This window comes from Hypanus sabinus, unplaced genomic scaffold (genome assembly GCF_030144855.1).
Source record: "Hypanus sabinus isolate sHypSab1 unplaced genomic scaffold, sHypSab1.hap1 scaffold_1934, whole genome shotgun sequence".
NCBI lineage: Eukaryota > Metazoa > Chordata > Chondrichthyes > Myliobatiformes > Dasyatidae > Hypanus > Hypanus sabinus.
In genome coordinates this window covers 17,966-41,370 of record NW_026780030.1, presented here as the reverse complement: position 1 = coordinate 41,370, position 23,405 = coordinate 17,966, and the positions used below count along the sequence as shown (strand labels likewise).

The following is a 23,405-nucleotide window of genomic DNA, read 5'->3' as shown; positions in this document are numbered from 1 at the left end:
AAATCTTTGTTGACAAATTATATTTGTTTAATTTGATCTGTTCTTGATTATGTCTGTGTGGCTTGTGGATCACCTTCATCTTCAAATTAAAAGTGTTTGTATGTGATACAATTACAGACTTTTAGATTGTCTTCTGGTGCGGTAATGTTGTCTCCTGTTTTGGCGTTACTGATTGCAATGGGACAATTGCCCTCAAAGTAACAGAGGTTCAAGTTGTTGTCAACATACTGGATTAATTTGCGGGTCAAGGAAATGATCATCCTGTTAAAGGTGCGCTGGAGGACGGTTGGGGACATCACTAGAAGAGTGTTTTTTGTTTTGGGTGGCTGGGTTCTTACCACGCTGCGAATATGGGTGTATTTGATGATACAACATGTCCCACTGTAGCGTACTCTGTAACCCCACATTGCTTTTTCCAATGACTTCAGTTGATTTTAGTTTTTACACGATCAGATTCGGTTCTGCCTGAGAGTCTGTTGGTCATCAGTATATTAATGAAAGTTATTATCATACAGTAACCATTTTTACAGATGAATCAAAAGATAATTTAATTGGGGATGTTGGTGTGGCTGTTTTTGTGTGCCTGAATTGCAGGTAATGATAAAGAAATTACTTATAGCCATTTATCAGCATAGAAGGCTGAATTCTTTGCCAACAGTTTAGGCTTACAGTGGATGGAAGAAATTGGTCCTTATAATTTGCTCAGAATATATTTTGGTTTTGATGAGTCTTAAACAGGTCATTCTGGCAGTAGGTCAGATTGACTGTTGGAAACTTGTCAAACGGTATTTCATATATAAAGTTTGATTTATATGTCTGCACATGATGGGCCCTTCATATCACACTGTTGAGGGAAATGATGATGTTGACTGTTTAGCTCCAAAAGCTGTTAAATGTTAAGCTGTGGATATAGACCTTCCACATAGCAAATTAGAAGCTAAAAGGTTGGTAGTGTTAAGAATTAGGGGCTTATGGCAAGACGTAGGATAATGGACGTAAAGACAGACACCTTTCCAGAATACATAAACCTGTTGGGTTTATAGAAGAAGGGCTTAAAACAAGTGAAGGAATGATATTCACATGACAGAAATATCCACACTATGCTTACTTATGCCTTGTAACTAATTGGAAAACTTCATTCTGTGTCGTGTACATTTTGTCATTATGAAACCGTCGAAACACATACTATTTCAATGTGAAGCGTACAAGGCTGAAGAAAAATCAAATGCAGTCTTCAGTACAATCTTTGCGAGGGTAGATAGTTTTCAAATAAAAGCTATTAAATTATGGGACTGACTTTAAATCAATTCACAGTTTGAGCTGGAAAAGGCACGTAATAATTGTGTTAAACGTAAGGAAATAACATAAAGGGTAGCAAAGGTGAGTGGGCTGTTGGATTACTGAGATGCTCTTTTTATTTATTTATTATTTTTTTAGAAAATTACAAAGAATAAACGTAATGAAAAATTAGTAAGTAAAAGAAAAATAATATTAATCCTCCCCCTCCCCACCTTAACCCTTATCTAAAGAAAGAAATAAAGAAGAAAATTGTCTCGATATTGGAGGATACCCTCATGATCCATGGAGTTCAAAATAATTTTAATATTTATTCTTACTTTCCCCAATTGCATTATAATTTTATCTTCAAAGGACCTATATATTTAATCCCATCTTTTGTAAATATGGGAGCCAAATTTTGAAAAATATATCATATTCATTTCTTAGATTATATGTAATTTTTTCAAGTGGAATACAACTATATTTCATTATTCCAATAATCCATAGTTAAATATAACTCAGATTTCCAAGCAATTGCGATAACTTTTTTAGCTACTGCCAATGCAATATTTATAAACTTTTTCTGATACTTATTCAATTTAATTTTCGGTATTGTCCCTTCAATATCTCCTAATAAAAATAATATTGGACTATTTGGGAGTTGAACTCCAGTACTTTGTTCCAATAAAAGTCAGATATATCGAAAATGGTTGAATTTTAAAACAAGACCAAGTAGAATGTAAAAAAGTACCAATTTCTTGATTACATCGAAAGCATTGGTCAGACATATTTGAATTTAATCTATTTATTTTCTGTGGTGTTATATATAATTGATGTAAAAATTATATTGTATTAATCTAATTAGAACATTTATTGTATTTATCATACTATCAGAACATAATCTTGACCATCTTTTTCCAACAATTTTAACATTCAAATCGGTTTCCCATTTTTGTCTTGATTTATGAATTCCAGATTCAGTCTGTTTTTGAATCAAATTGTACATACAAGATGTAATTTTTAAAATTTTTCCTTTTTGAATTAATATTTCTATTTCACTTGGTTTTGGCATCAACATTGTTTGACCCAGCTTTTCTCGTAAATTGACCTTTAATTGAAAATAAGAGAAAAGAGTGTTGTTTGATATTTTATATTTATTTTTTCATTGATCAAACGACATCAATATACCTCCTTCAAAACAATTACGTATATATTTAATCCCCTTTTGGAACCAATTATGTAAAAGTTTATTATCCATTGTAAAAGGAATAAGCCTATTTTAAATTAAAGTTTGTTTTTGCTAATAAAGATCTCTTTATCTTATCATCCATATTTACCTTATTCCATAAATCAATCAAGTGTCTTAATATAGGAGATTCTTTTTTTTTCCCGTATCAATTTGGATTCCCATTTATATGTAAAATCTTCTGGTATGTTTTCTCCTATCTTATCTAATTTTATTCTAATCCATGCCAGTTTTTTTTTCATCAAAAAAAGATGCAATAAATCTAAGTTCATTTGCTTTATCATAATTCCTAAAATTTGGAAGTTGTAACCCTCCTAAATCAAATTTACATCTCAATTTTTCCAATGATATTCTTGACATCTTTCCTTTCCAAAGAAATTTCCTTACATATTTATTTAGTTCTTGAAAAAACTTCTGCGGTAATTGTATTGGTTAGGTTTGGAATAAATATTGCAATCTATGGAATATATTCATTTTTAAAGCATTAGCTCTACCTATTAATGTTATTGGTAACATCATCCATTTATCAAGATCCTCTTTTATTTTTTTTAATAAGGGCAAATAATGTTATTTATATAAATTTTTTACATCATTGTCAACTCTGATACCTAAATATTTTATCCCATTTATTGAGCATCGAAATTGAGTTACTAATCGACATTGATTATAATTTCCTTTGGTAAGGGGTAAAATTTCACTTTTATCCCAATTTAATTTATACCCTGATACTTTCCCGTATTCTTCCAATTTAAAAGATAATCTTTGCAAAGATTGTAATGGGTTTGTTAAATAAATCAAAACATCATCAGCAAATAAATTAATCTTATATACTTCTTGATTAACTCTAAAACCGCCAATATCTGAATCTGTTCTAATTAATTCAGCTAATGGTTCTTTTGCCAATACAAATAAAGCAGGTGATAACGGGCAGCCTTGTCTAGTTGACCTCGTTAAGCAAAATGGTGTTGAAATCTGAGCATTTGTAACTACTTTAGCTTGAGGATTAGTATTTAAGGTTTTAATCCATTGTATAAAAGATTTTCCCAGCTCATATTTTTCCAATACCTTAAACAAAAAATCCCATTCCAATTTATCAAATGCTTTTTCTGCATCCAAAGCAAATGCCACACTCATTTCCTCTCTTTTTTGTGCCAGATGAATTATACTAAGTAAGCAGGTTAGATTATCCATTGATTGTCTGTTTTTAATAAAATCTGTTTGATCCATATGTATTAATTTTGGTAAACATTTAGATATTCTATTAGATAAAATTTTTGCTATTATCTTATAATCTGTATTCAACAAAGAAATAGGCCTATATGATGTTGGTTTTAGAGGATCTCTTTTTTTGGCAATACAGTTATGATCGCTGTTAAAAAAGATTGTGGGAGTTTATGCATTCTTTCCACTTGGTAGATTAATTCCATAAAGGGAGGAATTAATATATCTTTAAATTTTTTTTATAAAATTCAGGAGGAAAACCATCTTCTTCTGGGGATTTGTTACTCTGAAGTGATCCTAAAGCTTCTTCAACCTCTTTTAATGTAAGGGGCATATCTAATCCTTTCTGTTCTTCCAAATTAAATTTTGGAAGGGTTATTTGTGATAAAAATTTATCTATCTCAGTAATCTTATTTTGTGATTCTGATTGATATAGTTCAGTATAAAAAAAATTAAAGTTTCATTAATTTCTAAAGGTTTATCAGCAACCTTATTTACACTTGTTCTAATTGCATTTATTGTTTTAAAAGCCTGTTCTGTTTTCAACTGCAAAGCAAGAATTTTATGTGATCTTTCACCTAATTCGTAATATTTCTGTTTAGTTCTCATAATTACATTTTTGTACGATACGTCTGGAGGGTATTATATTGTAGTTTTTTATTAACAAGTTGTCTTTGTTTTTCTTCTGTCATATATCTTTGAGATTCTTTTTCTAACTTTATGATATCTTTTCCCAATTTTCCTTCTTAATTTTAGATGTATAACTTATAATCTGACCCCTTAAATATGCTTTCATCGCTTCCTATAATACAATTTTATCCTCAACTGAATGTAAATTTGTATCCAAAAAAAATTGAATCTGTTTTTTCATAAAATCACAAAAATCTTGACGTTTTAATAAAATTGTATTAAATCTCCATCTAAGTTTTATGTCTATTTGAATAAAATGAATAATCTCTTTCTCTTGGATTAATTTTTCTCCATATATCAATCAGGTTTAAATCTTTCATTAATGATAAAGTTAGTTTTATTACTTTTAATTTTGTAACATCTGTAGTTGACCTTTCCAAAACTGGATCTTAACAAAAATTAAAATCTCCGCCTATTAATATTTTATCATTTGCGTCAGCCAAGTTCAAAAAATCTTCTTGTATGAATTTTGCATCATTTTCATTTGGTGCATCAATATTCATAAAAGTCCATAATTCTGAAAAAAATTCACAATGTAAAATCACATATCTCCCCACAGAATCAATTATTACATTTTGTATTTTAATTGGTAAAGATTTATTAACCGAAATTGCAACTCCTCTCGATTTTGAATTAAATGAAGTTGCTATAACATTTCCAACCCAATCTCTATTTAATTTCTTATGCCTGTGAACTTACTGAACACATCCTTGCCAGAAAAAAAACTTATCCCAATCCACTCTTCCTGGATCCTTTTTCATTTCCACAAAATTGGCCGTTCTCCAATTTTACCAGAACATTAAGCTGCCAGTTCTGCCCCTCACTAATAGCAGTAATGACGTTATCCCACGTGTCAACCCAAGCCCTAAACTCATCTGTTTTACCGACAATACTCCGTGCATTGAAATAGATGTACCTGAGAATATGTATATCATCCGCTTTTTTTTCATTTCCGTTTATACATGCAGTCCTCTCATGTTCCTTATCCTCCTGCACCTCACTATCTGCTCTAACACTCTGGTTCCCCTCCCTCTGCAAATCTAGATTAAATTCCCCGGAGCAGCACTGGCAAATCTACCCGCAAGAATGTTATTACCCCCCCCCCCGCCCAGTTTAGGGGCAAACCGTCCCGTCTGAACAGGCCCCACCTTCCCGGGAACAAAGCCCAATTGTCCTCCTGCACCATCCCCTTAGCCACGTATTTAGCTGCACTCTCCGCACATTTATATTTACAGGGACTTTACTCCTGGCGCCGGTCCCGGGACCCGACCCGTTTACAGACCTGGAGCGGAACCGGAGCAGATTCTCAGCCACTGATTTACACCCCAGGTCCGGAAGAAAGGATAAAGTTTCCCCGTGAATTTATTCCCAGTGAATGTGTGGAGATGGGACTTGGTCTCCGCGTTGTAAAATGAAACTGTCCCGTACTCGTAACTGAGATAAACTCCCACCCTCCCGGGGATGGGACCGGCAGCGAGACGGGACTCGGGGGAGGGGGGACCACCGAACACGTCACAATCCCGATATAACACGTCATAATCCCGCCCGATAACCCAGAATCCGGTCTCCGGTCTCAGTCTGACCGGTCCCTTCCTCTCCACAGACTCTGCGGCGACTCCCAGACACCAGCGCCGAATCCCCGTCACCTCCACCTCCCAGTAATGTCTCCCCGATGTGAATCCCTCCGATCCCAGCACACAAGGCCAGTCTGTGAATCTCTTCCCGGTGTCAGGGAGATCCCTCCGGTTCCGGGTCCGTCTCACACTCTTCCGATCCTCAGACACCTCGAGCCGAGGATTCGCCGTTTCCACATCCAGGGTGACAGAGACTGGGGGGGGGGGGAGAAGCAGAGAATTAGAGAGACCCCGGGGATCGGGGGGAGAAGCAAAGAATTAGAGATTCCCCGGGGATCGGGGGGAGACTCGGACAGCGCGGCCCCGGGGATCGGGGGGAGACTGGGACAGCGCGACCCCGGGGATCGGGGGAGACTCGGACAGCGCGGTCCCGGGGATCGGGGGAGACTCGGACAGCGCGGTCCCGGGGATCGGGGGAGACTCGGACAGCGCGGTCCCGGGGATCGGGGGAGACTCGGACAGCGCGGTCCCGGGGATCGGGGGAGACTCGGACAGCGCGGTCCCGGGGATCGGGGGGAGACTCGGACAGTGCGGTCCCGGGGATCGGGGGGAGACTCGGGCAGCGGGGCCCCGGGGATCAGGGGAGACTAACAGCGCGACACCGGGGAGCGGGGGGAGACTCGGACAGCGCGTCCCCGGGGATCGGGGGTGGGGGCGGACTCGGACAGCGCGGCCCCGGGGATCGGGGGGAGACTCGGACAGCGCGACCCCGGGGATCGGGGGGAGACTCGGACCGCGCGGCCCCGGGGATCAGGGGAGACTCGGACAGCGCGACACCGGGGAGCGGGGGGAGACTCGGACAGCGCGGCCCCGGGGATCGGGGGAGACTCGGACAGCGCGTCCCCGGGGATCGGGGGTGGGGGCGGACTCGGACAGCGCGGCCCCGGGGATCGGGGGGAGACTCGGACAGCGCGACCCCGGGGATCGGGGGGAGACTCGGACCGCGCGGCCCCGGGGATCAGGGGAGACTCAGACAGCGCGACACCGGGGAGCGGGGGGAGACTCGGACAGCGCGGCCCCGGGGATCGGGGGAGACTCGGACAGCGCGACCCCGGGGATCGGGGGGAGACTCGGGCAGCGCGGCCTCGGGGATCAGGGGGAGACTCGGGCAGCGCGGCCCCGGGGATCGGGGGGAGACTCGGACTGCGGGGCCCCGGGGATCCGGTGGAGACTCGGGCAGCGCGGTCCCCGGGGATCGGGGGGAGAGTCGGATAGCGCGGTCCCGGGGATCGGGGGGAGACTTGGACAGCGCGGCCACGGGGATCAGGGGGAGACTCGGGCAGCGCGGCCCCGGGGATCGGGGGGAGACTCGGACAGCGCGGCCCCGGGGATCGGGGGGAGACTCGGACAGCGCTGCCCCGGGGATCGGGTGAGACTCGGACAGCGCGGCCCCGGGGATCGGGGGGAGACTCGGAAAGCGCGGCCACGGGGATCGGGGGGAGACTCGGACAGCGGGGTCCCGGGGATCGGGGGGAGACTCGGACAGAGGGGTCGCGGGGATCGGGGGGAGACTCGGACAGCGGGGCCCCGGGGATCGGGGGAGTCTCGGACAGCGGGGCCCCGGGGATCGGGGGGGGGGGGGGAGACGCGGACAGCGCGGCCCCGGGGATCGGGGGGAGACTCGGTCAGCGCGGCCCCGGGGATCGGTGGTAGACTCGGACAGCGCGGCCCCGGGGATCGGGGGGAGACTCGGACAGCGCGACCCCAGGGTTCGGGGGGAGACTCGGACAGCGCTGCCCCGGGGATCGGGGGAGACTCGGACAGAGGGGCCCCGGGGATCGGGGGGAGACTCGGACAGCGCGTCCCCGGGGATCGGGGGTGGGGGCGGACTCGGACAGCGCGGCCCCGGGGATCGGGGGGAGACTCGGACAGCGCGACCCCGGGGATCGGGGGGAGACTCGGACCGCGCGGCCCCGGGGATCGGGTGGAGACTCGGACAGCGCGGCCCCGGTGATCGGGGGGGGGGACTCGGACAGCGCGGTCCCGGGGATCGGGGGGAGACTCGGACAGCGCGGTCCCGGGGATCGGGGGGAGACTCGGGCAGCGGGGCCCCGGGGATCAGGGGAGACTCGGACAGCGCGACACCGGGGAGCGGGGGGAGACTCGGGCAGCGCGGTCCCCGGGGATCGGGGGGAGAGTCCGACAGCGCGGTCCCGGGGATCGGGGGGAGACTCGGACAGCGCGACAACGGGGATCAGGGGGAGACTCGGGCAGCGCGGCCCCGGGGATCGGGGGGAGACTCGGACATCGGGGCCCCGGGGATCGGGGGGAGACACGGACAGCGCGGCCCCGGGGGGTCGGGGGAGTCTCGGACAGCGCGGCCCCGGGGATCGGGGGGAGACTCGGTCAGCGCGGCCCCGGGGATCGGGGGTAGACTCGGACAGCGCGGCCCCGGGGATCGGGGGGAGACTCGGACAGCGCGACCCCAGGGTTCGGGGGGAGACTCGGACAGCGCGACCGCGGGGATCGGGGGGAGACTCGGACAGCGCGGCCTCAGAGATCGGGGGGAGACTCGGGCAGCGCGGCCCCGGGGATCGGGGTGGAGACTCGGGCAGCGCGGCCCCGGGTATCGTGCGGAGACTCGAGCAACGCGGCACCGGGGATCGGGGGGGAGATTCTGACCGCGCGGCCCCGGGGATCAGGGGAGACTCGGACAGCGCGACACCGGGGAGCGGGGGGAGACTCGGACAGCGCGGCCCCGGGGATCGGGGGAGACTCGGACAGCGCGACCCCGGGGATCGGGGGGAGACTCGGGCAGCGCGGCCTCGGGGATCAGGGGGAGACTCGGGCAGCGCGGCCCCGGGGATCGGGGGGAGACTCGGACTGCGGGGCCCCGGGGATCCGGTGGAGACTCGGGCAGCGCGGTCCCCGGGGATCGGGGGGAGAGTCGGACAGCGCGGTCCCGGGGATCGGGGGGAGACTTGGACAGCGCGGCCACGGGGATCAGGGGGAGACTCGGGCAGCGCGGCCCCGGGGATCGGGGGGAGACTCGGACAGCGCGGCCCCGGGGTGGAGACTCGGGCAGCGCGGCCCCGGGGATCGGGGGGAGACTCGGACAGCGCGGCCCCGGGTATCGTGCGGAGACTCGGACAGCGCGACCCCGGGGATCGGGGGGAGACTCGGACCGCGCGGCCCCGGGGATCAGGGGAGACTCGGACAGCGCGACACCGGGGAGCGGGGGGAGACTCGGACAGCGCGGCCCCGGGGATCGGGGGAGACTCGGACAGCGCGACCCCGGGGATCGGGTGGAGACTCGGGCAGCGCGGCCTCGGGGATCAGGGGGAGACTCGGGCAGCGCGGCCCCGGGGATCGGGGGGAGACTCGGGCAGTGCGGCCCCGGGGATAATAAATCAGCCATTCTTCTGAACTCCGGTGAGTACAGGCCCAGAACCATCAAACACCCCTCATATGTTAACTCTTTCATTCCTGGAATTATTCTTGTGAATCATCTGCACCCCCTCCAATGCCAGCACATGATTTCCGATAGAAGGGACCCAAAACTGCTCACAATACTCCCAGTGTGGTCTGACCAACGCCTTATAAAACCTCAGAATTACATCCTTGCTCTTGTACTCTAATCCTCTCGAAATGAAAGCAAACATTGAGTTTGCCAATCTTACCACTGACACAAACAGCAAGTTAACCTTCAGGGAATCCTGCACAAGGACACCCAAGTCCGTTTGCACCTCTGATTTTTGTATTTCGCCCTGTTTACAGAATTGTCTATGCCTTTATTCCTTCGATCAAAGTCGTACCTGCCTATGTTTGTACCTGTCAAACTCTACCTGTACTACAAGATCCCTATTCCGTATACTGGTGCATTCAAATAAGACCATAAGACAAAGCAGCAGAAGCCGGCCATTCGGCCCTTCGAATCTCCTCCGCCATTTTATCATAAGCTGATCCATTCTCTCATTTAGTGCCACTCCCCCACCCACTCACCATGACCTTTGATGCCCTGGCTACACAGATACTGATCAATCTCTGCCTTAAATACACCCAATGACCTGGACTCCACTGCCGCAACAAATTCACAGATTCACCACCCTCTGGCTAAAAAAATTTCTTTGCATCTCCGTTCTGAGTGGGCGCCCTTCAATCCTTAAGTCATGCTCTCTCGTACTAGACTCCCCCACCATGGGAAACAACTTTGCCACATCCACTCTGTCCATGCCTTTTAAAATTCGACATGTTTCCGTGAGGTTCCTCCTCATTCTTCTAAACTGCATGGAGTTCAGTCCAAGAGTGATCAAATGTTCCTCACATGTTAACCCTCTCGTTCCCGGAATCATTCTGGTGAATCTGCTCTGAACCCTCTCCAATGTCAGAACATCCCTTCTTAAATAAGGAGCCCAAATCTGCACACAGTATTCCAAGTGAGGTCTTACCACTGCCTTATAGAGCCTCAACATCACATCCCTGCTCTTATATTTTATTCCTCTAGAAATGAATGTCAACATTGTATTCACCTTCTTCACCACCGACTCAACCTGGAGGTTAACCTTAAGGGTATCCTGCACGAGCACCCTCAAGTCCCGTTGCATCTCAGAACTTTGAATTCTCTCTCCACTTAAATAATAATCTGCCCGTTTATTTCTTCTGCCAACGTGCATGACCATACACTTTTCAACATTGTATTTCATTTGCCACTTCTTTGACCATTCTCCAAATCTATCCAAGTCTCTCTGCAAACTCTCTGTTTCCTCAGGTGGGGGAGTTTCCACCTACCTTTGTATCATCAGCAAACTTAGCCACAAAGCCATCTTTTCCATAATCCAAATCGTTGATATACAACGTAAAAAGAAGTGGCCCCAACACGGACCCCTCTGGAACACCACTTTTAACTGGCAGACAACCAGAATGGGATCCATTATTCCCACTCTCTGTTTCCTCCCAATCAGCCAACGCTCTATCGACATATGTAACTTTCCCGTAATTCCATGGGCTCTTATCTTGTTTAGTAACCTCATGTGTGGCACCTTGTCAAAGGCCTTCTGAAAATCCAAATACACAACATCCACTGCATCTCCCTTGTCCAGCCTAATTGTAATCTCCTCAAAAGATTTCCATGGGTTTGTCAGGCAGGATTTTCCTTTAAGGCAACCATGCTGAGTTTGGCCTATCTTGCCATATGCCTCCAGGTACTCCGTAACCTCATCCTTGACAATTGACTCCCACCGATGTCAAGCTCACAGGTCTATAATTTACTTTTTGCTTCCTTGCCCCTTTCTTAAATACCAGAGTGGCATTTACAATCTTCCACTCCTCCGGAACCATGTCAGAATCTATTGACTTTTGAAAGATCATTGCTAATGCCTCTGCGATCTCCACAGCTACTTCCTTCAAAACACAAGGGTGAATTCCATCTGGTCCTGGAGATTTATCTACCCTGAGACTATCCAGCTTCCTGAGTACTTTCTCTGTCGTAATTGTGACTGCGCACACTTCTCTTCCCTGACACCCTTGAGTGTCCGGTATACTGCTGATATCTTCCTCAGTGAGGACTGATGAAAATACTCGTTCAGTTCCTCAGCCATCTCCTTATCTCCCATTACTTTTTCTCCAGCATCATTTTCTATCAGTCCTATATCCACTCTCACCGGTTTTTTACTCTTTATATACTTGAAAAAGCTTTTGGTATCTTCTTTGATATTATTTGCTAGCTTTCTTTCATAGTTCATCTTTTCCCTCTTAATGGCCTTCTTAGTTTCCTTTTGTAAGCTTTTAAAAACTTTCCAATACTCTGTCTTCCCAGTAATTTTTGCTTCCTTGAATGCCCTCTCCTTTGCTTTTACTTTGGCTTTCACTTCTCTTGTCAGCCACGGTTGCATCTTTTTCCATTCGAAAATTACTTCTTTTTTGGAATATATCTGTCTTGCACCTTCCTCACTTCTCGCATAAACTCCAGCCACTGCTGCTCTGCTGTCCTTCCGCTAGTGTCCCTTTCCAGTCAAATTTGGCCAGTTCCTCTCTCATGCCACTGTATTTTCCTTTACTCCACTGCAATACCGACACATCGGATTTCTGCTTCTCTTTCTCAAATTTCACAGTGCACTCAATCATGTTACGATCACTGCCTCCTAACAGTTCCTTCACCTCAATCTCTCTAATTACCTCTGGGTCATTACACAATATCCAATCCAGTTCCTCTGATCTCCTAGTGGGCTCAACAACAAACTGTTCTGAAAAGTCATCTCGCAGACATTCTTCAAATTCTCTGTCTTGAGATCCAGTGTCGATCTGATTTTCCCAATCCACTCGCATGTTAAAATCCCCCACAATTATCATAACACTGCCCTTCTGGCAAGCCTTTTCTATTTCCTGTTGTAATTTGTAATCCACATCGCTGCAGCTGTTAGGAGGTTGGTAGATAACTGCCATCAGGGTCCTTTTACCCCTGCGATTTCTTAGCTCAACCCATAAAGATTCTGCACCTTCCGATCCTATGTCACCTTTTTCCCATCCCCCTGCCAAATTAGTTTAAACCCTCCCTAACAACTCTGTTAAACATTTCTGCTATGATATTGATCCCCTTCGGGTTCAGGTGTAACCCATCCTTTTTGAACAGTTAATACTTCCCCCAGAAGAGATCCCAATGATCCAAGAATCTGAAGCCCTGCCCCCTGCACCAGTCTCTCAGCCACACATTCATCAGCCTGATCCTACTATTCTTGCCCTCGCTAGCACGTGGCACAGGTAGCAATTCTGAGATTACTACCCTGGAGGTCCTGCTTCTCAGCTTCATTCTTAACTCCCAGAAATCTCTCTTCAGGACCTCCTCCCTTTTCCTCTCTATGTCATTGGTACCGACATGTACCAAGACAGCTGGCTGCTCGCCCTCTCCCTTCAGAATATTCTGGACCCGATCCGAGACATCCCGTACCCTGGCACCTGGGAGGCAGCACACCATGCGGGTATCTCTACCAGGCAAACAGAATCTCCTGTCTGTTCCCCTGACTATGGAATCCCCTATGACTACCGCATTCCTCTTCTCCCTCCTTCCCTCCTGCACAACAGCGCCAGGCTCAGTGTCAGAGACCCGGTCATTGTGGCCGTCCCCTGTCAGGTCATCCACCTCAACAGCATCCAAAACGATATACTTGTTGCTGAGGGGGGCAGACACAGGGTGCTCTCCACTACCCTGCCATTTCCCTTCCCTCTCCTGACAGTCACCCAGTTTTCTGACCCCTGTAGCCTAGGGATGACTACCTCTCTGTAGCTCCCGTCTATCACCACTTCATTTTCTCTAATACGCAGTAGGTCATCAAGCTGCTGCTCCAGATCCCTAACACGGTCTCCGAGAAGCTGAATCTCGGTTCACCTGGTGCAGATGTGGCTATCAGGGAGGCTGGAGGTCTCCCAGGATTCCCACACCTGACACCCTGAACAAAGCACTAACCCTGCAGACATGCTACCTAATTCTACAGGAATGAAACAAAGAAAGATAGGTCTACTGACCCACTTACTTCGCCAAGCACACAAACTTTTTAAACGGTTAACTAATGTGCCCTGCTGTTCCCCCGTCCGTCCAGGCCGATTTGCCAAGGGGAGAAAAAGAGTCGGTTCCTCGCTCTCGCCTCTTTCCGTTACCGCTTAAGCCCGTTGAGCCAAAGCCCTACACTCTGCTGCCACCCACTCCGCTGCCCGCGGTATAGGGTGGTCATCTTTTTAAACTCTCCGCGCTGCCCTGCGCAGTCCCGCCGTCCTTGTACACAAAGTTTTTTTTTAAACGGTCTTCCTTCAGAATTTAGCTCCCACACCGCCCTTCTTGTACCAATCTCAAAAAAACACCTTCAGTCCTGTATTCATCAGCCTATTCCACACTGTCCACATGAACTTAAGCAAGGCCTTTGATGTCGATGATAGACCACACTTGGAGTATTGTCTGCATTTCCGGTTCCCGAATATGGGGAGGATGTCATTACGCTGGACGGGGGGCTTCAGGAGGATGTTACCAGGACTGGGGGCTTGAGTTAAAAGCAAAGAGTGAGTAAGCTTGGGCTATTCAGCTGTAGTGTAGGATGTTCAGGTATGACCCCTTATCAAGGTAAATAATTCTAAGGAGCTTAAATAACGTTCTTTTTCCAAGAAATGGGAGTACAGAACCAAAGGCCTCAGATTGAAAGTGAGATGGGAAATCGGGTAACATTCTCAGAGAGAGGGAGGTTGGTGAACGGAATTTGCCCTCAGACGCTGTAGAAACAGGTAAAAATAACATATTTTAAAATAAATACACAGATGGGAAATGGTTAGAGGGATGGGGGGGGGGCAAACACACACAAATGGGCCATGCTCAAGAAGACATCTTAGTCTTGCAGATTGATGAAGTGGGCCGTGAGTTCAACATCCATCAAACCCTCCCAGATCATCCTCCTGAGGAATCTCACCCTGGAGTCTATCTGTGAAGTGTTGATGTGACGTCACGTCAGAGGGCAGCTCAGTGACACAGAACAAACAGACTGGGTAAGGACGGCAGATTTCAATCCTAAATGGGAATTTGTGCCTGTTTCTGTGGCTGTGTGTCACACTCTGATAGTATATCGTGTGTGTGTGTGTGTGTGTGTGTGTGTGTGTGTGTGTGTGTGTGTGTGTGTGTGTGTGTGTGTGTGTGTGTGTGTGTGTGTGTGTGTATACACATTGAAGGAGAGTGTGCACATTGAAGAATTTGTATGTTTCAGTGTGTCATCACATGTCTGGTGTGTGTTGACAATGTGTCACACGTGATTGAGTTGTTTAAATGAATAAATGACTGTCTCTGAAGAGACTGGTTTCCAGGTTACTGAGGGAAATAACAACGTACATTGCTGAGGCTCTGACTACAATCTGCCTGTCCTTCCTGTGTATGTGTGTGAGGGAGCTTTGCCAGGCCGGTTATGCTGTGTGTGCTTCTCCCGAGATGAAATCTTGACCCATGTCAATGCTTGTTGGTGTGTCCGAGCTCATTCTCACAATGCTTCAATGTAGTGGTCAGATCACCATGAGACATAGGAGCAGAATTAGGCCATTTGCCTATCGAGTCTGCTCCACCATTCAATCATGGCTGATCCTTATTTTCCCTCCTCAGCCCCACTCCCTGGTCTTCTTCCCGTAACCTTTGATGCTGTGTCCAATCTAGAACCTATCATGCTCTGCCTTAAATACGCCCAACAGATTTCACAAATTCAACAGCTGCTGGCACAAATTTCTCCACATGTTTTAAATAGATTCCCCCTCTGTCTTGAAGCTGTGCCCTCTTGTCCTAAACTCCACCACCATGGGAAACATCCTTTCCACATCTACTCTGTCTAGGACTTTCAACATTCGAAAGGTTTCTAGGACTTTCAACATTTGAAAGGTTTCAATGAGATTCCCCCTCATCTTTCTAAATCCCAGCGAGTACAGACACAGAGCTATCAAACGTTCCTCGTATGATAACCCTTTCATTCCTGGAGTCATCCTTATGAAATGAACCTTCTGCAATGCCAGCACATCTTTTCTTAGACGAGGAGCCCAAAATTGTTCACAATACTCAAGGTGAGTCTTCACCAGTGCCTTATAAATCCTCAGCATCACATCCCTGCTCTTGAAATGAATGCTATTTAAACCGATTGAATTCAATGCTAACATTGGATTTGCCTTCCTCACCACTGACTCTACCTGCAAGTTACCATTTAGGAAGTTCTGCAGAATGACTGCTAAGTCCAATTTCGTCTCAGATTTTTTTGATTTTTCTCCCCATTTGAAAATCTGCACATTATTTCTACGACCAAAGTGCAGGACCATGTATTTTCCAACATTGTATATAATTTGCCAATTTCTTTCCCTTTCTCCTCATCCAAGTCCTTGTCAGGACTAACTGTTTCCTCAACACTACCGGCCCCACCGCCAATCTTCGTATCATCTGCAAAGCCTGGAAACAAAGCCATCTACTCTAGGACAAGAGGGTATGACTTCAGGATTGAAGGACGTCCTTTTAGAACTCAGATGCAGAGAAATTACTTTAGTCAGTGTGTGTGGAGAATCTGTGGAATTTGTTGCGACATGTGGCTGTGGAGGCCAAGGCATATTTAAGGCAGAGATGTACCGGTTCTCATTTAGCCAGGGCATCAAATGGTATGGGGTGAAAGCAGGGGAGTGGGGATGACCGGAAGAATTGGGTCTTCCCATGACTGAATATTGGAGCAAACTCAATGGGCCGAATGGCCTATTTCTGCTCCTATATCTTATTGTCTATTCCATCAGCTAATTCTTGATATACAGCATAAAATGAAGGTGTCCTAACACCTGTGTCCCTGTGGAACAGGACTCACTGGCAGCCAACCAGGAAAGGTTCTGTTTACTCCCATTCGCTGTTTCCTACCAATCAGCCAATGTTCTAACCATGCCTGTAACTGTTCTGTAATACCATGGCCTCTTAACCTGGTTACCACCTTCATGTGTGGCACTTTGTCAAAGGCCTTCCGAGATTCCAAATATACAACATCCACTGCATCCCCTTTATCGATCCTGCTTGTAATCTCCTCAAAGAATCCCAACAGGTTTGTCAGGCAGGATATTCCCTAACGAAGCCAAGCTGACTTGTCCTATCTTGTCCAGTGTCACCAAGTATTCCATAACCTCATACTTAACAACTGACTCCAATTTCTTCCCAACCACAGATGTGAGGCAAACTGGTCAATAATTTCCTTTCTGCTGCCTTCCTCCTTACTTAAAGAGTCAAGTGACATTTGCCATTTTCCAGTCCTCTGGCACCATGCCAGGGTCCAATGATTTTGAAAGATCATTTGGAATGCCTCCATAATTTCTACTGCGACCTCTTTCAGAACACGGGTGCAGTTCATCTGGTCTGGGTGACTTATGTATCTTTAGGGCTTTCAGCTTTTTGAGCAGCTTCTCCCTTGTAACAGTAACTGCACTCACTTCTCTTCCCTCGCACTCTTCAACACCGGGCACAGTGCTGGTGTCTTCCACGGTGAATACTGGTGCAAAATATTTGGCTTATCTGCCATCTCTTTATCCTCTGTTATTATCCATCCAGCCTCATTTTCTAGCTGTCCTACATCCACTCTCATCTCTGTTTTATTTTTTCACAATACTTGAAAAATAATTTGATATTGTTTGCTATCTTGTTTTCCAAAGATAGGTGTGTAAAAAGGGCCAGAAGGATCATTGGATACCAGAGTCACCCCAACCACAAACTGTACCAGTTGCTACCATCCGGGATACGGTACCGCAGCATAAAAGCCGGGAGCAACAGGCTCCGGGACAGCTTCTTCAACCAGGCCAGTTCAATTCAAATCAATTTCTTGTTTATTTTTTCCCACCCAATCATCCTTTTAGTTCCCCTCTGTAGATATTTAAAAGCTTCCCAATCCTCTCCCTTCCGAATAATTTTTGTTTAGTTGTATGCCCTCTCCTTTGCCTTTACATTAACTTTTCTTCTCTTGTCAGCCATGGTTGTACTATTTCGCCATTTGAGTATTTATTTATTTTTGGAGTACATCTATCCTCATTTTCCCAGAAACTGACACCATTTCTGCTCTGCACTCATCCCTGCCAGCATCTCTTTCCAATTTGCTTTGACCAACTCCTTTCTCAGACCACTGTAATTTCTTTCATTTCTCTGAAATACTACAATGTCAGGCTTTACTGTCTCCTTACCAGATTTCAAGTTGAACTCGGTCATGTTGTGAGCTCTGCCTCCTAAGGTTTCTTTTAACTGCTCCCCTCTGGTTCAATACATAACACCCAATCCATTAGAGCTGTTCCCCGAGTAGGCTCAATGGCAAACTGCTCTAGAAAGCCATCACATTGCATTCAACAAACTCACTCTCTTGAAATCCTTTACCAACCTGATTTCCCCAATTGCCCTGCATGTTGAAATCTCCCATGATTATCATAACATTGTCCTTTTCATCAGCCTTTCCTATTTCCAGTTGTAATCTGTGGGCCTCAACCCACTGACTGTTGGGAGGCCTGTATATGACTGGTGTCAGTGTCATTTTTACTTTTGCAGTTCCTTACCTCAACCCACAAGATTCAACATCTTCCAATCCTATGTCACATCTTGCTACTGATTTACCAGCAGAGCCACACCACCCCCTCACCCGACCTTCCTATACCACCAATACATTGTGTAACCTTGGACATTCAGATCCCAACTACAACCATGATTCCGCGATGGCCACAACAACATCACAACACCAGTTCCTCTGGTTGGATCCAAACTTATGCACTGGTGTGTTAGTGCATTCGCCTGGGATTGGAACACAGTGGTTCATCCGCCAGTCCCGTGTATTGGTTGTATTGTGACCCTGTGCTGGTGTGTCCAGGGGTCTGACATCTCCAGCTGACCATGTGACAGTGATGCCTCTCAGTCAGTGGGGTTGATGTGGAATAAACTTCAGTTCCCCTGCACCCCAGTATTGCAGACAATCTTTGCCTCAAATTGGAACTAAATTGATCTTCATAAACAAGGAGAAATGAATCTTTGTAAGTTTTACCTCGATTAATAGCATCAAGCATTTCTCTCAGCACTGTGTTCAACAAATAGAGGTGATCGTATTTTTCAACCGGTAGGGTCTCATCTGTCACTGACAATTCCTGGACATCGTCATTAATCCTGTAAATATTAAACTGCTGGTTATAAATTGCTATTCTGAACTATTTTCAAATCCATTCAGGGTTTCAGTAAAGAGCCTGTCCTACCTTCTGTTCCGACGAGCTTCTTCCTGAAATAAATAAAACACAAATCTGATTAGACTTGCACTTACTGTCCACATCCTGAACTTCATCCAAATCATTACAAGGAGTTGAAAATTCCAACTCCCACAGTCACTCACACACACGGACAATACAGAACCATGGGGTAAATTACAGGGAAAGTTTCTGAATGTGAAACCATTACTGAGAGGAAGAAACTTACAGGGAAGACAGGACAGGCTGTGCATTTTCATCTGGATATGACGTCAGTGTGATAGGATGGAGGAATTTAAGATCAGTGATCTATATGATTATGTGCGGGTGGAGGAAGTATCTCTATTTATGGGGAGACTCGTGGGGAGATGTAATTCCAGATGGATTTTAACAAATTCCACAAGAAATTTAGTGAGGAGGATGTGAAACTTGCTGCCACAGGAGTGGATGAAATGGAACAGCAGAGTGACTGTAATGGGGAGGCTGGATAAACACGTGAGGGACCAGGGAGTTCAGGGCACTGTTGCTGGCTGCGGTGAGTAGGTGGCAGGAGGATTGTGAAGCAGGGATACTGATAGAAGATGGACCTAATGGCCTGTTTATGATAGAGAATGGGATATAATCCCATGCAAAATATATCCAAAAAATAAAGAGACATTGAAAGTTTCCATAATCTGATGGAAACCGGATATGGAGGATAAGTCTGAGTTGTGGGTCAAATTCTTTGTTCTCACTGATTGACAGAGAGACCCTCACACCAACTGCAACAGACACACTCACAGCCTGTGACTGGAACCGGGTGTTAATGGGAGTTTCAGAGGATATTTAATGCGGTAAATAAGGAAACAGTCAGCAGCTCTGTGTTATGATCGGAGTAAATAATTTCAGAGAGATTTGCATTTTGTCCTGGGGTGTACAGAAGTTGTGGAAGCCCAGTTTTAGGACAATAGACAACAGACAATAGGTGCAGCAGTAGGCCATTCGGCCCTTCTAGCCAGCACAGCCATTCACTGTGATCATGGCTGATCATACACAATCAGTACCCCGTTCCTGCCCTCTCCCCAAATCCCTTGACCCCGCTATCTATAAGAGCTCTATCTAACTCTCTCTTGAATGCATCCAGAAACTTGGCCTCCACTGCCTTCTGGGGCAGAGCATTCCACATATCCACCACTCTCTGGGTGAAAAAGTTTTTCCGCATCACTGTTCTAAATGGGCTACCCCTTATTCTTAAACTGTGGCCTATAGTTCTGGACTCACCCATCAGCGGGAACATGCTTCCTGCCTCCAGCGTGTCCAATCCCTTAATAATCTTATTATTATGGGACAACAACAACCCTGAATAGATGCAACAATTGTCTGGTGAGAAACAGTTTACTGCCATTTGTAAATGCTGTGTGTAGGAGCAACACGTCTGTTTTCTGTCTGCATTGTATTCTGTGTTACGTGTTTATTATGGTAACTCGTCACCATTGGGGACGTGGTAAAAGCGAAGGGAAAAGGTTACGTATCTGTACATTGTTCTGGGCAGTTTTGAGCTGGGGACGGGCGGATGTCATTCTGTTCTTGACCGCTGTGTTGCATCTTACTTTACAATGAATTACCCTGAAGTTTCATCGCTTCAAGATTGTATTTTACTAATGAAGGACTGAAAGCGTATCTTCGACATTTTGAAATGTCATTATTGGAGTGATGGCAGGGCGCGTCATGCAAGTATAACAACTTGTGTGAGGTCGCCAGCAGCGGCAATTGATTTGTTAGAATTGGCCTTGGTGCTGTGTTTATTTCAAATATACCACTGTTCATTTCGTGCCCTTTGACAGAAACAAATTGAAATATAATCCCTCACCTTCAGAAATATCACACCATCTTTCTGATCCATCTGTTCCTTTAACTTAGTGATTTCCTCCTGAATACTCCTTATATTCTCTTGAAGTGCTAGAAGATTTTTCTCCTTTGGGTTGAGAATCCTCTTCTCTTCTTCCCTGAGATCCCTGAGTAAGCTCTGCTCTTTCTCAGTGATAATCTGGCGCAGTTCAGCAAACTGGGATGTGATGTGGGACTGAACACTGTGTGACTGTTCCTGTCGAAGGAAAGGTGAAGATTAATATACTGCATTGCTGTGCTCTGTTTCCTTTTGTCGTTCAGTTCGGTCTATTGGAGTCCATGCTACTTCTGAGAGCATTCCCGTCAACACCATTCCCTCACGTTTTCCTGAAACCTACTCTCACATATTGAACCATAAACTCCCATCTGATTCACACACACCTTCCCCACCTTTTCAGGGTTAACGGTAATTAGCCATTCATCCAGCATGTCCCTGGGATGTGTCGGAGTCTCTCGTGGTCACAGGGAGAGCATGCAAACTCCACACAGACAGCAGCAGAGGTTAGGATCGAACCCAGGTCACTGGAGCTGCGATACTCGGCTATTCTGCATTAAATGGAGCAAAACTCGACAGTAATATCAGAAATTCCGCTCAGGAAGCCTCACCCGAACTCCGGAAATCTTCTCTTTCTGTTGCTGCTCCTTTTCCTGGAAGTCTGATTTCTTTTTTGTGAGAGAGTCTAAGGAAGATTTTAGCTGATCCTGGAAGTCAGAGAGTGAAGGAAATAGAAACAAAGATGCATCAAAAGAAACAGGTGATCAAACCCGATTATCACACAAAATGACGGAGGAACTCAGTGAGTCAGGCAGCATCTATTCAGGGGAAATAAACAGTCGGTGTTCCGGGATGAGACCCTTCTTTGGGACTGGGAAGGAATGGGAGAGAAGCCAGAATAAAAAGGTTGGGGATGAGAACCAGCTGACAGGTGACGGGTGAGACAACGTGAGGGGGAACGTGGGGGAGGGTGATGAAGTGAGAAGCTGAGAGGGGACAGGTGGAAGAGGTAAAGGGCTGGAGAAGAAGGAATCTAATACGAGAGGACAATCGACCGTGGAAGAAACGGGAGGAACTAGGCTGTTTGCGGCCCTGAATGGCGACAAGGGGGTGGTTAGGAGTCAGGTGTTGCAAAGGACAAAGGAAATGTGTTAAGTGTTAAATTAACGTTAGTTTTTACCTTATAGTTTTTAACAGCCTCTTTAATCAGCACAAATCGATGCTCTCTGTGTTCCTGCGCAGCTGCACAGATCACACAGATCAGTGTCTTGTCCGTTTCACAAAACAGCTTCAGTTCTTCCTCATGTTCCTCGCAGTGACGTTTACTTTCCTTCCCTTTCGGATTCAGGTTTAGATTTCGAGCTTTTTCAGCCAGATTTGCTAAGGCCCGATTCACCCTGAGGGTGCGGTCAGTAAACTCCTCTCGACATTCCGGGCAGGAGTTTTTCTGCTCCCTTTCCCAACACTGTGTGATACAAGAGCGACAGAAGTTGTGTCCACACTCCAGTATAACCGGATCGGTGAAGAAATCCAGGCAGATGGGACAAATTACCTCCTCGGTCCAACTCTCGGCCGGTCCTTTCGAAGCCATGTTAACTCCAGCACTTCCTGATTCAGAATGCTTTCACTTTCGGAGAGCTGCTGATCCCCTGCAGTACCGGGATTGTCCACTACGCGCGCTACAGACTCGGGGAATCACACAACACACACACAATGCTGGTGGAACACAGCAGGCCAGGCAGCATCTGTAGTGAGAAGCACTGTCGACGTTTCGGGCCGAGACCCTTCGTCAGGACAGCTGGTGTGGTATAGTGCGTCCGGTTCTCCCGGTGTGGCCTTTTGTATATTGGTGAGACCCGACGCAGACTGGGAGACCGTTTCGCTGAACACCTACGCTCTGTCCGCCAGAGAAAGCTGGATTTCCCAGTGGCCACACATTTTAATTCAACGTCCCAGTCCCATTCTGATATGTCTATCCATGGACTCCTCTACTGTCAAGATGAAGCCAAGAGAAACAACGCCTGGGTAGCCTCCAACCTGATGGCATGAACATTGACTTCTCTCACTTCCGTTAATGCCCCTCCTTCCCTTCTTACCCCATCCCTGACATATTTAGTTGTTCGTCTTTTTTTTTCTCTCTCCCTCTCCCCATCACTGCCTGTTCTCCATCTCTTTCCAGTGCTCCCTTCCCCTTTCGTTCTGCCTAGGCCTCCCGTCCCATGATCCTTTCCCTTCCCCAGCTCTGTATCCCTGTGGCCAATCACCTTTCCAGCTCTTAGCTTCATCCCACCCCCTCCGGTCTTCTCCTATCATTTCGCATTTCCGCCTCCCCCTCCTACTTTCAAATCTCTTAATATCTTTCCTTTCGGTTAGTCCTGACGAAATGTCTCGGCCCGAAACGTCGACAGTTCTTCTTCCTATAGATGCTGCCTGGCCTGCTGCGTTCCACTAGCATTTTGTGTGTGTTGCTTGAATTTCAGCATCTGCAGACTTCCTCATGTTTGCTCAGGGAATCAACGTGGTTTTGCTGGATGTGTTCAGTGGAAATTCTGGCCTTTTCTATGTTGAGTGTGGGATCAAAAACACATTAAACAGACAACAGATACGAAAACGCATCCATGGACTGTCTAAGCCCGGCTACGAGCGGAGGACGGTTGGCCGTATGGCTGGCAACCCCATCTTGTAAAATTCCAGTGCGACAAAAACGTCAGCTGAATCTCCATAGGCCTCATCCATGCGGTCGGAAGGACATTCCCCTGGAAGACGGTTGAAGTCCTGA

General features: G+C 46.6%; 1 protein-coding gene across 1 annotated transcript; it reads right to left on the bottom strand.

The window, feature by feature from the left end:
• Positions 1-977: 977 nt before the first annotated feature.
• On the bottom strand, positions 978-22,988 carry LOC132387520 (nuclear factor 7, brain-like). The gene is made up of 6 exons (XM_059959892.1): positions 21,807-22,988; positions 21,238-21,333; positions 20,594-20,827; positions 18,757-18,779; positions 18,552-18,670; positions 978-6,263 (listed from the first exon to the last, which is right to left on the bottom strand). Exons 1-6 carry the CDS (start codon positions 22,215-22,217, stop codon positions 5,710-5,712), a joined length of 1,437 nt encoding a protein of 478 aa, XP_059815875.1. The 5' UTR covers positions 22,218-22,988; the 3' UTR covers positions 978-5,709.
• Positions 22,989-23,405: the final 417 nt, after the last annotated feature.

Coding starts and splice junctions, on each gene's coding strand:
- LOC132387520 (XM_059959892.1), bottom strand. CDS start 22,217: ATGGCTTCGAAAGGACCGGCCGAGAGTTGGACCGAGGAGGTAATTTGT. Junction 21,334..21,806: donor AGGCTGTTAAAAACTATAAG/GTAAAAACTAAC, acceptor TCTGACTTCCAG/GATCAGCTAAAATCTTCCTT. Junction 18,671..18,756: donor GAAGCTCGTCGGAACAGAAG/GTAGGACAGGCT, acceptor TAATATTTACAG/GATTAATGACGATGTCCAGG.